General features: G+C 44.5%; 1 protein-coding gene across 2 annotated transcripts in view; it reads right to left on the reverse strand.

The window, feature by feature from the left end:
• myt1la (myelin transcription factor 1-like, a) overlaps positions 1–15,000 on the reverse strand; it is a 40,483-nt gene that overhangs the window by 16,456 nt on the left and 9,027 nt on the right. For both annotated transcript variants that reach the window (XM_030771154.1, XM_030771153.1), the window contains exons 4-9: positions 10,736–11,163; positions 7,562–8,596; positions 4,647–4,781; positions 3,577–3,667; positions 1,442–1,549; positions 740–960 (exon numbers count right to left, since the gene is read on the reverse strand). In XM_030771154.1, the coding sequence (XP_030627014.1) occupies positions 740–960; positions 1,442–1,549; positions 3,577–3,667; positions 4,647–4,781; positions 7,562–8,596; positions 10,736–11,163 (2,018 nt within the window). The remainder of the gene's footprint in view (positions 1–739; positions 961–1,441; positions 1,550–3,576; positions 3,668–4,646; positions 4,782–7,561; positions 8,597–10,735; positions 11,164–15,000) is intronic.

Here is a 15,000-nt window from a genome sequence, read left to right on the forward strand (position 1 = left end):
TACCAAAAGCCTCCATTTCCCCAGAGTAATGAGTAGCAACGGCACACCCAAGTGACTTTTTTAAACGATCGCCTCGAAAGCAGCACTCACACAGTCTCACTGCCCTCCTCTCTTATTAACCATATTGACTCACACCTCTGCCTGGACCTCCAGCCACAAACGCTTCGTATATTTAGTTCTTTATTTTTGTTTCAGACAGACGAGGAGAAAAAAAAAAGAGAGAGAGGAAAAATATGGGCGATAGGAGATGTCAGGCCGGTACGTTTTTGGGCTTGTTCAAAAACATATGCCCTATAGTCACAGGTGTAATCTCAGTTTAATTTTAGATTTTGACTGTGAGGGCTTCGCTGTACTTTTCAAGGTGTTGTGCAGGTAAGGTGTTTTCTGTAACTTTTATCTTTGTCTCCTCTGGACAGAAAGGGATGTAATATTAGTTTCTTTCCACTTTTGGGCAAACACAGAATTTCTTTGTCAGCTCAGAGTTAGTGAACTTAGCTAACAGTCTAAAACAAACCCCCAACCAACACAAATGTCTTATTCAACGTGCCGTTTAAGTTTTTATGTGTTGCGTGTTTGTTCAGTATGCACACACTCACACACACACACACACACACACGAAAACAAATGATATCTATGTGTCTGCAGGTCCTCCATAATGGGTAAAATTCAAGGGGGTGGGATGGAGGTGGTGTGGGGGGTGGGGTGGAAGGGGGGGTGTGTGGCTGAATTTTTGACATACCTTCATAACCCTTTGGCGAGGTGTCTCGTCCGTGACTCTTGGGGGGTAAGGACCTCTTGCCGTAGGCGTGGGGCTGGCCGTCGTAACCGCTGCCGTAATCGTAGCTGGTCTTGGAGTATTTCTCCAGCTCCTTGGCCAGGTTGGAGCGTGGTGTGCTGGTGGAGACGTGATTTTTGTAACCGTACTGTGGGATCTCCAGCTGTTTCACAAAGCACATAGGCCTGGAAGAGGAGATTTTAAAACCCTCTACATTTCGTTTTTTTTTTTTTTTTTTTTTAATTAAATACCAGGCGTTTCTAAACAATTTTTTTTTTCTCCTTTGTGCTGCTGCTGGATCTTGTCCTCTGTCTGGTTTTGCGCAAAACACAATGTTTCATGCACAATGTCCAAGGCATTTGAAGGATCACCCTTGGCCCTCACAGAACCTCTTTACCTTGGACCAGCCGACACTCAAATGTCTCGTAACATTTCAGTGAACTTTCTCACAACAGTGTTGAGCTGGATGCCCCGGATAAGACCGCTGTTAACTGAATGTAAAAGTACAAGAAAAAAGACGTTCGAAGGGAAGAGAGTGCCTGACAAGATGTGGATAGGACTGAGCCCATGAAAACTGTATCAGAATAAGCCAAAGGGACTGAGGCCTATCGCACAAACGGGAGGGGGTTTAACGTCGTGTTTGAGGGTAGAAAGAGTGTGGGGTACCTCAGGACACGGTCAGACGCCTGGCTGGATTTGGGACCGTCACTTGAATGGTGTTTCTCCTGAACTTTGGCCATTTTTTCAGCAGCAGCGATAGGACAACCTGAAAGACTACAACATCAAAAAAAAAAAAAAAAAACAAATGAAAAAAAAAAACCCCACAATCTAATATCTAATTCTGACTGGAAATAATTAGTGTTTTCTGTTAGAGAATCTTCATTCAAACATACGATACTACATACAAACACATCTGTGCTTCTAAGTGAGAGGATTTTCAGTGTCTATACAAACACCCACAGACACACACACACACACACACACACACACAGACACACTCAAGAATACACACACACGTGAAGCATACTGAGAGCACACAGGGACAAGTTTGTCTCTGTGAAAATAAAAAGTATTTTCTGATTATCCTGCGTTGGCAGCAGTGTGTGTGCGTGTGTGTGTGTGTGTATGTGTGTGTGTGTGTGTCAGGCAGCAGAGGTGAGGGTAATATAGGGATATTGCTGTATGAATTATGCATGTCCTATGGCCTAGTTCTATAGTGTGAGGCTATAAGCTGGTGCAGCACTGGGTTCTGGGCATTTCAGGCTGGCTGCCTTCACACACATTCTCTCAGCAAGATACCGCAGTCCTTTCAGAGGAATTCTGGGTAGACTCACTGGGGCGAGCCGTGCTGAGCTTCAGAACATCAAGATATTCTCTCTTCTCTTTCTCTCTCTCGCTCCCTTTCTCTCTCTCTCATGTATATGTGTGTGTAACATACACACATACAAACATACACACATATTTTGTTCAATTTATGGTGCTTGAAAATATCAGCATATTCTCTATCTATTTATCTATCTATCTATCTATCTATCTATCTATCTATCTATCTATCTATCTTTTCATGTATTTGTGTATTCATATCCTATGCAATTAATGATGATTTATTATAACACAGACAAATCAAAAAGCATAAATCTAGCGTAACAATAAACTCTCTCTCTCTCTCTCACCCCCCCCCACACACAAACCAAATTCCATCAAAATAGTTAAAAGGAAAGCCAACACACAGTAACAGCCTCAGTCTGACAGCCCAGTACATATCCTCAAACACAAGAGAACCTTATAACTCTTTCTCTCTGACTCACACCCGCACACACACACACACACACACACACACACAGATTCCTCAGAACGTACACTTGTGATCAAAGAGCTCGATTAGGTTGAGAATGTTGTGACAAGCAGACAGAAGGACTGCTGTCACTAGGCTGAGTTGCTATGACAACTGCGAGCCGAGCATAGGCGGACGCATATGCCGTTTATTAAGTATATGTTTGTTTTTGTCCTTTTTTACCCTTTTTTTTTTTTTTTTTTGCATTTTGTTTTCCTCTGTTCAACATGGCTAATGACTGCACGGTGTGTGATCATTCCCATAGGAGGTGTTCCACATACCATGGCCTACAGCTACTGCGGGTGGAGAGTGGGATTTGCGTGTCTAAGTGTGTTTGTGTGTCTATATCCGTACATACGTGTTGTATGTACGTGCGTATGTGTTTGACATAAAGACTAAGCTTGACACGCGTATGTGTCTGCGTGGTAAATTACAGCGAGCTCTTTGTTCTCTTCAGAGAGGGCGGCGTAAGTACTACCTTCTATAAACCACTCTACCTGTCAATCATCACACTACCATCTAAAACTCCGCCCACACCCAGTCATTATCCCTCTACTCTACCACAGCATGGCACACGCTCCACTTGGCGTTCCTCAACAGCTGCTCTGCACATTCGACGTACGCAGAACCTTCAAGAACAGGTCGTTTCGGCAGGCACACACTCTGGACCAATTTTCACTTGTTTCATGACACAATAACGGCTAAAAATTCAAATCATTTTTCATTTTAATAAATGTATAATCTAACAATACTCATTACTATAAATCTTTTGCATTGTATAATAATATAATAATTTAATACCTTTTGCAGGAAGCACAAGTGTCACTCATAATTTTGAAAAAAAGCTTCAGAAATCTAGCTTCAAGGCCACTCAATTCTTTTTTCTTTTTTTTTAAAATTTCATTCTGTGTTTGTTTGTTTGTTTGCTTTTTTACCCAGAATGCCGTCTACTTTACATCCCACTCACCTGCGATGGGAGTTCCTGTTGCTATTAACATGGCCACGTCCTGAACAGCCCGGAGTGGGGCACTTAAGAACATTCTCATACATTGCAAGAACTTGGACAGACAGAGGAGAGGGCAAGAGACAGCGCAAGGTTAGGAGCTCCCATAGACTGTGAGAAAGTCAGTACTTAACAAGGGCTCAGGCACATTGAGAGTGTGTGAGCAAAACACCCTATGACCAGCACAGCCAAAGACTCAACGCTGAATTTTAATCATGCACACCACTACCCGAAAACAGACGAATGGACGGACAAACATCGAGCCATGCATTTGGAGAACGAAACAGTGACCGCAGGTAATCGTAAGCAAACTGAACTACATTACTAAACATGCCAGCCATTCCAGCCAATGAACTGAGTCAGTATAGCAGAGACAGATTATGCTATGTTTTCTGAACTGAAGATTTCTGAAAATACATTAACTGTATGCTGTGAGATATACTTTCAAAAGGCGTTAACACCAATCAATCGGTTAAGCCTATGTAAGACTGATCACATACTGATTGATAAGGGGTTTTGAGAGATCAGCCTCTTAACATTTCACCAAAACACATTTTTCTTTTCTTTTCTTTTCTTTTTTTTTTTAAACATATTTCTATATTTTTTTTTTTAGTTCTTAGCTTTCTGACGAAATATTAATCACATTACAGTTATCCAGTCATAGACAGTTTCAGGAGAGATGAGTGAGTGAGCATTAGCAGTCAGGTGCCATGCAGAAGTTCAGAGAAATAACTTAACTGATTAATACAAAAAAAAAAAAAAAAAAACCACTGTGCAAGACCAGAAGAATGGACAGTCTCAAAATGGATTTAGAAACAAGGCACTGAACCAAAATGGTGACCAGCTGCTCCCATGCACACAGGAAAAACCTAAGCGAGACACTGTTAGCCTAGCTTAGCGCGGAGAGCGCAAACTTCAAGAAAACAACATGGAGAAGCATAGCATGTACAGGCAGCGCAGGTCCGAAAAAAAAAAAAAAAAAAACGGACACAGCTTTCACTGGCAGCAGCACAGTACTCCCCCGTGACCCTTACTTTCTGGAGGGACGCGGTCTTTGTGGGGACAGCCAGACAGGCTCCGGTGGTGCGGGTAGAGTCCGGTCACGTGTCCTGTACCGTCACAGCCTGGAGTCGGACACTTACTCTCCTTCTTCTCGCCTCTCAAAGGATCTGGAATAGAACAAACCGGGGTCTACTTTGTCCCTTTCCACTTTTTCAACCCGTCCAACAGAGAGGTTTCTCGGTGTGTTTCCATACAAACCCATACAGAGCGTTAAACGGCGTGACCAAAACAGAGAGGTTCAGCACAGCTGTGTTTTGTAATCATGTGATCGTTGTCATTATGTTGTAATTACCCCACTTTGTTTCACTATTTAAGCTCTTCATTTATAGACAGTATGGAATTAAACAGTGGTAAACTCAAGAAACTCAAGGTGTAAAAGTGCACAGTCCCCTTCATTCCAGGATCGCAACTTGCAACTAGCTAATTGAAGTAATTAAAGCTACCGCATTGAACCTCCCTGCCAACAGGAGGCAGAGGAGTGAGCCAACGTGAGTAATGGAGTGCTTAGAAGCACATCATTTGTTCAACATGGCATTTCATGTCATTGAGGCATACTTAGACAAAAAAAAAAAAAATCTGCTAAATTGTTAGGGGATCACTGCGCTCCTAGAAATGCAATTTCATATTTCATTAAAAATGTACGTTCCCAAGCAGATAACGGACAGACACTGAGCCTATGTGAAATGAGCTTGTCATGAATTCCTCTGCATGTCTGTCTTTATCCAATGGGGTGAGTGACCCCCCCCCCCCCCACCCCCCCATCTTAAATGGTACCCCAAGGCGCAGGCCACAAACCCTAGTGTGCTCTGAATCCAGGTCACATGTCTGTGTCAACGTCACCGGTGACCTCTAACCTGTGGCAGTGTAATCCACACGTAAGTGTGGATATCACACGTTCTCCTCTTCAGAGGAGCAAAGTTCACACAGCCTGCCAATTTAGCCAGTCCACTCACATCCAGATCCCAAATGCTCATACATCTCTAAATTAGACAGAAAACTATAACGACAGAGCTATAAGACAAGATTGAAAGCCATAATTACAATAAGGAAAACCTGTAAATTATATAGAAAGACAACTGTTTAATTGTCAGGAGGTTTTTTTTTTCTTTTTTTTCGCATGTGATTATTATTATGTACTCATGTCATTCAGAAAATGTAGCAATTGCCCCCAAAGTGGCACCCTCCCAGTAATTACCAGCCAGAAACTTTCACGGGAAGGGAGGATGAGTTCCTGATGTCATTCTACATTTGCGGAGGCCTTGACGTGCCCTGTTAACTGCTCTGCTCATGCATGCACAGCGATTGGAAACGAGTTCTATTAATACATAAAGAGCATAATACAAACAGTCGACGTGTATCTGAGAGACGGTGTCGAAAAATGGATTGGAAAATTTATCATTATTATCATTATTATTATTATCATTGTTGTTGTTGTTGTTGTTAGTAGTAGTAATAGTATTCATAATCATAACACAATATCACAATAATGCAAGTGATAATGGTTGTTTTTAATGGGTGTTATTCGTCTGGGTCTGCTAAAACATCCTATACATGTTCCACAGGACTTTAACTTTAAAGCTTTTTTTTTTTTTTTTTACTTTAAGGGTACACACTGTACCATACACAGAACAATTCCTTACAACTACCTGAAGTCGATTTGTAAACGGTGTGTATGCCAGCGATTCCCACTGAAGAGAGACCAAAACCTTCACTGCCCTTTTATGTGGCTACACCATGGGTAACCACGTCACGGAATTTGACTACTCATTACAAAATGATATCATTACCCGATTTGATGCATTACAGATACAGCCACAGTGACACTCTGTGTGTGTGTGTGTGTGTGTGTGTGTCCGACACCGAGGGCGTCTGGAGGTGCGCAAAAGATGACATGGGTCCGGTCCTGCTAGCGCCGTATCAGGACCCGAGTGAAACGTTACGCTGACACGCTCGGTTGGTTTCTAACGGCTAATAGCGGCTCGCGGCTCGTTCCCTCCCCCCGTGGGGTGAGGAGCGTGAAGGCAGGTGGATTCAAAGGAACAGGCGACGGACAGCAGCCGCCTCGCGGATGAGATCCGCCGTCCTAACAAACCATGCAGATTGCCATTACTCATGCCTGACAAGAACGGCCTGTGATGTTGCCATGCCGACCTATTTTAGCGGCAGCATACACTGCACTGTCACTACCGCTAGTGAGTGATGAGCATTTCAGACCAGCTAAGGAGAAAAAGAATGAAACTGCCTCTTGGGACGAGGAGTCCCGGGACCAAGAGCCATCATCATTTGTGTTTTATATATATATATATCTCAACAAAAGAAAATACAGACTGTACTTGAAATGTTATTTGGTAATTTTTAAAAAAATGCTGCATCAACATTTTTTAGAGGAAGTGGTGGTAGAAGGAGAGGGGGAGGGGGGGTTGTTGGCCTTTTCTTTTGTCTCTCCAGACTTTTGTCTCCTCTGAAAAAGTATCTCTGTTGTTTAATTGTTTCTGTCTTTTTTCTTAACTGAGGTTGGACGAACCATGCCAAGTGAGTGTCGTCAGAGGGATTAGCAGAATATAACGACAAGACATGCTGTACGTAAAACAGAGCCAGCAGTCAGCCACAAAGCTCTTGTCTTCTCATTTTTATGTTTTGTAATTTGTAGTGAGATTGGAAACCGCTGAGGCACCACTAAAAAAAATCTCTTTTTGAAAACTGGTTGAAGCCCCTTATCCCTGGAGCTGGACCTGAGTTCATTCACACTTTGTGTTTCAGGTAGGACGGCCAACAAAGAAACTAATCATTTACCAGCATCCGTGCGAAACTAAAATATTCAAACCTGTCAACCAAACAAAGAATATGACCCAGGTCTGATGATGACACCCGTTGTGTAGAGTCTTACCTTTAGGGTAGTAAGCTCTCTTGGCCCCATCGTGGTGCAAACGAGCTTTTCGGTCCTCCGCACTGCTGCTCTGGCGTGGACTGTGCTCTCCGTGTAGGCGCTGATTGTCCCTCCGGGCCACCGTCTGTTCGGACACCATCTTGTCCCGCATGACCTTGGCACGTTCCGACTCCAAGGCAATGGCTTTCTCCAAGAGGGACAGGTTGCCCTTGGTCATGTCAAAAGCTTCGTCTGAACGTTCGGAGGCCACCGAGGTAGTGTCCTCGTCTCCTTCCTGAGCGCAGCTCGGGGGGTAACCACGGGACGTGGGGCTGAGCTGCTCCTCCAGCTTCATCAGGTTAACCATGTCAGAATAGCTTTGCTCTGGCGCCCTCTGCTGTTCAGGAAGGGGGCCGTGCTGGCAGTTGTCGTAGCGAGGCAGGTGGTGCGTCAGCATGACATGCTGTTGTTGCTGTTGCTCGTTTTGGACATGCTGAAGGTGCGGTTGGCTCTCGCTGCTCAGTTTGCGGGCTAGGTCGAAGCATTGGTTCCTTAAGCACTCCAGACTGCTGAGACACACCTCCTCCTCGTTCTCCTCCGCCCGGCCCTGCTGCTGCTGCTGTTGGTGAGGCTGCAGCCCCTGGCCGACTACGCCACCCTCACCTGGCGCTGGATCTGGGAAACCGTCGTCCGGCAGGACTGCCCCATGACCCTGGGCCAGAAGCTTCAGCGAGTCCACCGTCTCCCTGACCACGTCGCTGTCCAGGTCAACGCTCAGCTCACCCTTGCGGCCACCCCTCTCGCCTCCGCCATCTTCGTCATCCTCTTCCTCATCCTCGTCGTCTTCTTCGTCATCATCCTCTCCAGCGCTGTTGGAAGAGTTGCTGTTCATTTCCGACTCCGTCATGGCCTGATAGGCGGCGTCTTCTGCAATCTTTCCCAGGTTCAGCAAGGATTTGGCGACCAGCTCATCGTAGTTTTCATACTCTTCGTTGTTGACATTACCACCACCGTTGATGTTATTGTTGTTGTTGTTGTTGTTGTTGTTATTGGAGTCTTTCTCGGCCATCTGGATGGGTTTTGATTGTCCACCGGTTGGGTAATTGTCCTCTGGTGAAAGAGAGGATGATGAGAAAAGATGACGTTTCCAGCCTGCCAGAGCGAGATTGACCAAACCATTCTGATTCGACACAAGATTCTGTCTAGAAATAAATCTCCATATTACTGGCATAAACAGGGCAATTGTTTTAAAGTACACAGAGAGTGTGTCTTATTAATGGTTTAGAGCCCCTGTAGTGTTTGTGTGTGCCAGAGAGGAACTTTTTACACCGGTATTTTCCAGTGCTACGCCTGTGAGATCACAAATGAAATGTTCGAGCTCTCTGAATCAGATTGGCTGAGTGCAGTGCTTCAATAAAAGAGGTCACCGGTCTGTAAATGAGCAATATATGAGTGGGCAAGCATACTCATTACCATGATGAAAATGAGACAAACCGTGAGAGGAATAACACAGAGCCATATTTCAGTCCATATGGAAAATAACACAATAATGAAGATGTATCGGGTAACACTCTTTGGCTCAGGACCCAGAAAACCGGCATCTTCAGCAGTAATGTACAAGAACGTTTATTTCATACAAATTCATATTCTTTTATTCATAGGCCTGTTTATGTTTCCTACTTGACATTACATGATGAAAATGTTAATAATGCATGTGGCAAAAAAAAACTTATTTATGTCCTTACTTGTACCTTTACCCACTCTGAGTTTACATGTATCCATAATACTCGTATATATGTAATATGACTGACATCTTGTAATGTATTTCTGCTACGTATAGCGTTGCTATTCCCACTTTTGAACACACTGAATGTGGGTTTCTTTTTGTCTGTTTTTAACAATGGTAATGCTACATAATGAGGTACTTTAAAAAAAACAAAACAGCTGTGATTGAGATCAAAATCACAATCATTCCTATGAAAGTAATAAGTTCAGTTAAAATGGCAACATTTGAGAAATATCATTCCTTACATACTACCTTAAAGCCTACCTTAAAATATAGATAAAAAAAAAAAAGCTTGTGCTTGTGAGCGAAAGCTATTCAACGTACCCTACATCACATACATCACAGTGTATCGCATTTGGCCCATGTTCAGTCACACAGAAAGCAACGCAGCACCTAAAGCCCCACTCATCTCTCCTAAAGGGATTAAGAGTGCTTGTATTTGGGCCAGAGCAAGATGAGGCTGCAGGCAGAGATGAGCAGGCAGAGGAGATGTGAGGTGTTCTGTTTCTGAAGCCAGAAATATCCTCGGGAGGAACCAGCTTTCAGAAAAGGGTGGAGGGATTGGGGGGGTTTGGGGGGGGGGGTAGGCTGAGCACATCTGACACCTCCAGTGCTACGCCTGTGAGCTGATGAGAGGGATGGGTGGAGGTGGGGGGCCGGGGGGGGGGGGGGGGGGGGGGGCAAAGCTAATAACTCAAAGAGCTCTCTCTCTCTCTCTCTCTCTCTCTATTGCTCTTGAAGGCGCTGTCACAACTGATTGAGGACACGCATGGTAGAGGGTGAGGTGCATACAAAAGGAATCAAGGGAGGCCCTGTCTGCAGTTTCCCCAGGTCTGGGACTGCTGAGGGAATCGTCCGTTCTCTTCAGGTGTGACTGCCTGAAAACTATTTTCAGTGGCTCATACGCTATCTTTCAGGTCTCATGTGTGATTGTAGCCTCTTGGACTGGCACTATGCTTTTCACTGCCTTTTAGGCTGTTCGAAAATACAGCGAATTATATTCTGCTGTAGTGACTAGCTTCTGCACTGTCCTTGGAGACTATGAGTTGCAGGGTAAGCTGAACATTTTGTGTAAAAGTACATGGGGCAAAAGTCAACCGAACTGTTACCGTGCAGAGTTGACGTGACCAGAGTTTCATTCTGCTGGTGACTGGACATACCTCGAACGTTTATCTCCTTTTAAAGTAAAATTGAGAATCGGTTTCTCTTTCAATGACACTCCATGGAGAGTGGTGTTCCAAGCTACCCATATACCTGCTCATCATGTGAAAAGCTCAAACATATTTAGCTTTTCGATCAGAATAGGACCGTCGGATCTCATCTGACACACCTCAGATTTGAACAGGCAACCAATCAGTTTGCAGTTGGTAGTTCTGAACTCAACGCTTTTGACTCACCTTGCTGATGACCCTGTTCTTCATATTCATGCTCATCTTCTTCGTGTTCATCTTCATCCTCCTCTTCCTCTTGTTCATCCTCCTCTTCCTCCTCCTCTTCCTGTTCTTCGTCGTCGCCGTCCTCAGCAACCTCTTCCTCATCCTCTTCCTCTGCACCCTCCTCCATCTGTTCTACTTCTTCCCCTTCCTCTCTCTCCATCTCCTCATCTTCTTCCTCGTTGTCCTCCGAGAATTCTTCTTCCTCTCCATCTTCCTCTCCGTCCTCTACCTCCTCCTGTTCTTTCTCCTCCTCCATCTCATCCATGGCTTCGGGCTCGTAGCTCTCGTACATGGAGGCCTCGTCGTCTGCGGTTTTTAAAAACGGACGTCGTTTGGGCACTGGTTCCTGGGGCTGCTTTTCTTGTGTCTTCCTCTTCTTGGCCAGTGGGCAACCATAGACACTGTTCAAGGACACACACAGAACCAGAGATCAATTCAAGTCATGTCCCTAGGAGATGATGATGATGATGATGATGATTATTCAATAAATGTTAATTCCTTAAAAGAACCTGGTGTAAAAAAAATAAAAAAAGTATTAGCACGTTTTGGAGCCCCCCTCCCCTACCCCCCAGGGACGACTGTTTAAAAATGTAATAAAACAAATAACTGTTGGTACTTTGGTTCATGAAAATGCATGCTCTGTCTGAACCCAATTCCCAGAAGACCCAGCCAGTCACTGCCGATTCTGCTGAAAAACCGACCTGACTCATTTACGAAACTCAGCCTCCAAAAAAAAAAACAAAAAAAAAACATTCAAAATCAAAAACTTTGCCTTACACTCCCAGTCCTTCAATTACACAAATCCCCATAATAATCATTAGTACTTGAAAAATGTCTCTCCTTAATTACTCCAAAACAGCATGCACAATTGCACATGGTTTAAATATGGATACTCAGAAAATGAGTTGCCCTGTCTCCATATGAAAAGGTTTATTTGTTGTTCAGAGAGAGAGAGGCTGCAGTTTGGGAAGATTTCCACCCCAGGTAAAAAAAAAACAAAAAACAAAAATCAGTGAAGTCACTGAGGGGCTTAGAGAGGACCCATCTAACTAACTGTGTCTTCTCTAAGCACCTCTGACGTTGTACAACAAAGCACTTAACGCTATATTCAGCAACATTTAAAATGTATTTAAAATGTTACGGTCAGTTTTTGAGTTTCTGGAGAAAAGCACAGTAAGCAAGACTATACATTTGGGAATGGTCTTATTTGAGATGAGAGCTTCAAACGTTTTCAACGGACCGACATAGAGATCCTCAAGCATTCAGGTAACGCAAGATATTCGCAGAGGGAGCGAAAACAAAGTGCAAAGTGTATATTCCAACACGAGCAATGTTTTAAAAGACGTTTGTATTCTTGCAGTCGTGCGAGCAGCTCGCATGCTCAGTTAGGAGCCATCGGCTTGTGAAACGTCCCAGATTCGAGGCTTTTACAGGCGTTTATCTGCCTCCCACTCAAACCGAGGATCCAGCGCTAATGTGAGCAAATCAACGGCATCAGACCTGAAGTACCACTAGCGAGTCTAATCCGTGGCTAATGCGGCTGTCCCTCTCGCTTCTTTTCTGAACTATTATTATACAGCGAGATTACATGGACGGAGGGAGGAGATACAGAAAAGCACACGAATTCTCTGTGCAGGCTATATGCTGTCGTCCAAATGTGTAAAATCAAGTTGGTCTGTCAAAGCGTGGACAAAGTCAGGTAACTGGAACCTCCATCGTAATATTTGACGTGTACAGCAGATTATTATAAAGCAATTTAAATTAAAACGTATGTTTATATCGAGGGATCTTTCCTTCTTCTTTCTTTTTTTTTATCAACCGAACCAGTCCGATTTTTGGGAGTTGGTAGTTAGCTTCAATTAAGCGACTGTGAGTGCATGCTTGACTGTTCGTGCGTGTGTGTGTGTGAGCGCGTGAGAATGCGAGCGAGCGCCTCGGGGTGACCTCGGCCACCCTCAGCGTTTCCCACTGGCAGGCCACACCAATTAAAATTCCACAGGTAATTAAGCCACATTTGAATAAGTTGGAGCTGCAGCAGCAGGCAGCTTTGAGTGGGACTGTGCTGTAATTACGCATGGAGAGTATACGGCAGAGGAGAGCTCCCTTCTCCCTCTCTCTCTTTCACTCTCTCTCTCTATCTTTTTTTTTTTTTTACAGGGCTGGCGCCAGAAAAGAATAATGACTTCCCTCAGAGACAACTCACGCAGGAGAAGGCAAATCCTCTGATGAACTCGCTCTAATGCCAGCAGGAAAAAAAAAAAAACTGGCCAAGAATATTAGCTGGGATCCGTTCTTTTGATCAGTCTCAGAGTCCACTGTCCTAACAAAGGCACAGATATTGCCGTGATACAGTAGCCTCACACTCATTCTGGGTATGAATGGAAACAATATAAAATGTTTCTTTCATTCTTTCATTAAGTTGAAACCGTATGAATAGAGAAAATCCCATTATGTGTCTACCTGGTATGGAGAAGGAAGCCCACACTGTGCCATGGGATGTGTCACCTTTCTGATTTTAATTGGCTCAAATATGAAGTGGGGGGTGGGTGGGGCACTAGGGGCCTGTCATTAATGCAGTGAGATGTTCATCATCACGGTGTTGGTTGTTGGGGTTGGGGGGGGGGGGGGGGGGGGGGGGGGGGCGGGGGTGTTGCCATAGGAGCAAATGCACACATGTATTTTCTTCTCTGCATGCGTGTGTGTGTGAGAGAGAGAAAGAGCGAGAGAGAGAGAGAGAGAGCCCCTATACTGCAGCATCCACAGGCATGCATAGCACAGTGCTGTCACCATGGTGATATTCCCCTCAGGAGCTGGGATTTGCCATCCGAGCAGACAGACAGAGTGAGAGAGAGAGAGAGAGAGAGAGAGAGACAGACAGAGAGAGAGAGTGAGAAAGGCAGGGAGAGACAGAGTGAGAGAGAGAGAGAGTGACAGAGAGAGAGAAAAAGAGAGAGGATTCTGACAGACACCAACATCCCCCCCTCCTCCTCCTCCTCTCTCTCGCAAAAAACGGAGAGAACAAAAGAGGCACGGGTGCTCAGTATTGGGAAGGGCTCAGCCTGCCGTCGCCTCTATATGAAGACCGTAAGTTCACACAGATACACGACATACTCTGCATGTACCCTCAAATGTAGGATATCACACTTAACATGTGGAAGGGCATCTTTTAAGCCCCTCAGTCGCCGACACGTCAGCGGCCAAAAATAAAACAAAAAAACACACACACACACAAAAAAAACTGATTGGTGCCGAATTCTCCGGTTAGATTTGTTTATGGCGTCTGAGTGTCGACTGTAGGTGTCTCAGTGAATGAGGCTGTGCCGTGTGGTAAACAGACACGCAGATTACCGAACGAGAGATGAATAGCTAAATAACGAAGACATGATGGCAAGTCGTTGAGAAGCAGTTAGCGGAGTGAGAGCTTTTCCCGGACTGCAAGACAAGCGCGCACCACGCACACACACACACTCACACACACACACAGGCAGACTGTTGTGGGAGCACCAAGTGGAGCAGTTCTCTGCAGTATTTTATAGTTCGACACCAGTGACTGAAGCAATACAGTGGGATCCCACCATCCCATCCACTGTGTTTCATTCATATCCTCGAAAGTCTCACCACTGCAATACCGCCGTCATTAACTCCTGCGCGAGCAGATGACACACGCACACACAGAAAACCTGCCAAATCAAAACGAACTCAAAAAAAACAAAACGAAACAAAAAAAGCTTTTTGCTGTATCTCCGTCTTAACAAACTTCTAAACAGGCATCTGGATGAGATTCACAGTTGCATTAACAGTTTTAGTCAATTACTAACAGCGACAGATCAAACACAAGCTCTCTGTATGTACAGCAAAGGCAATTTATAGCCAACACGAAAACCGACAGCTAAGACCAACAGACTGTCGGAGCCCGCGTCTCCAAGATCCGAGGTGTATCGGAGAGAGAGAGAGAGAGAGAGAGAGAGAAATAAAGAGGAGGTGAACAAAATGGCGGGTGCCTCCTACGCCATCCAGGGCCCATCTGTTTCTATGTTGTTGGTTAGTAACCAGCGAACAGAAGAACTCAACTTTAAGCCAAAAAAAAGAAAGAAAAAAAAAAAAAAAACCCTGTAACTGTAAATTGGAAGCTGATGCTGTTAATTAGGATCTGTCGATATGAAAGCCCTCTTCGGGTGGGAGGCTGCAGTTTTTCTACCTCTCCATGGTTTCTTATTAAAACCTCTCTGGCTGTTTAT

This window comes from Chanos chanos, chromosome 4 (genome assembly GCF_902362185.1).
Source record: "Chanos chanos chromosome 4, fChaCha1.1, whole genome shotgun sequence".
Classification (NCBI taxonomy): Eukaryota; Metazoa; Chordata; class Actinopteri; order Gonorynchiformes; family Chanidae; genus Chanos; species Chanos chanos.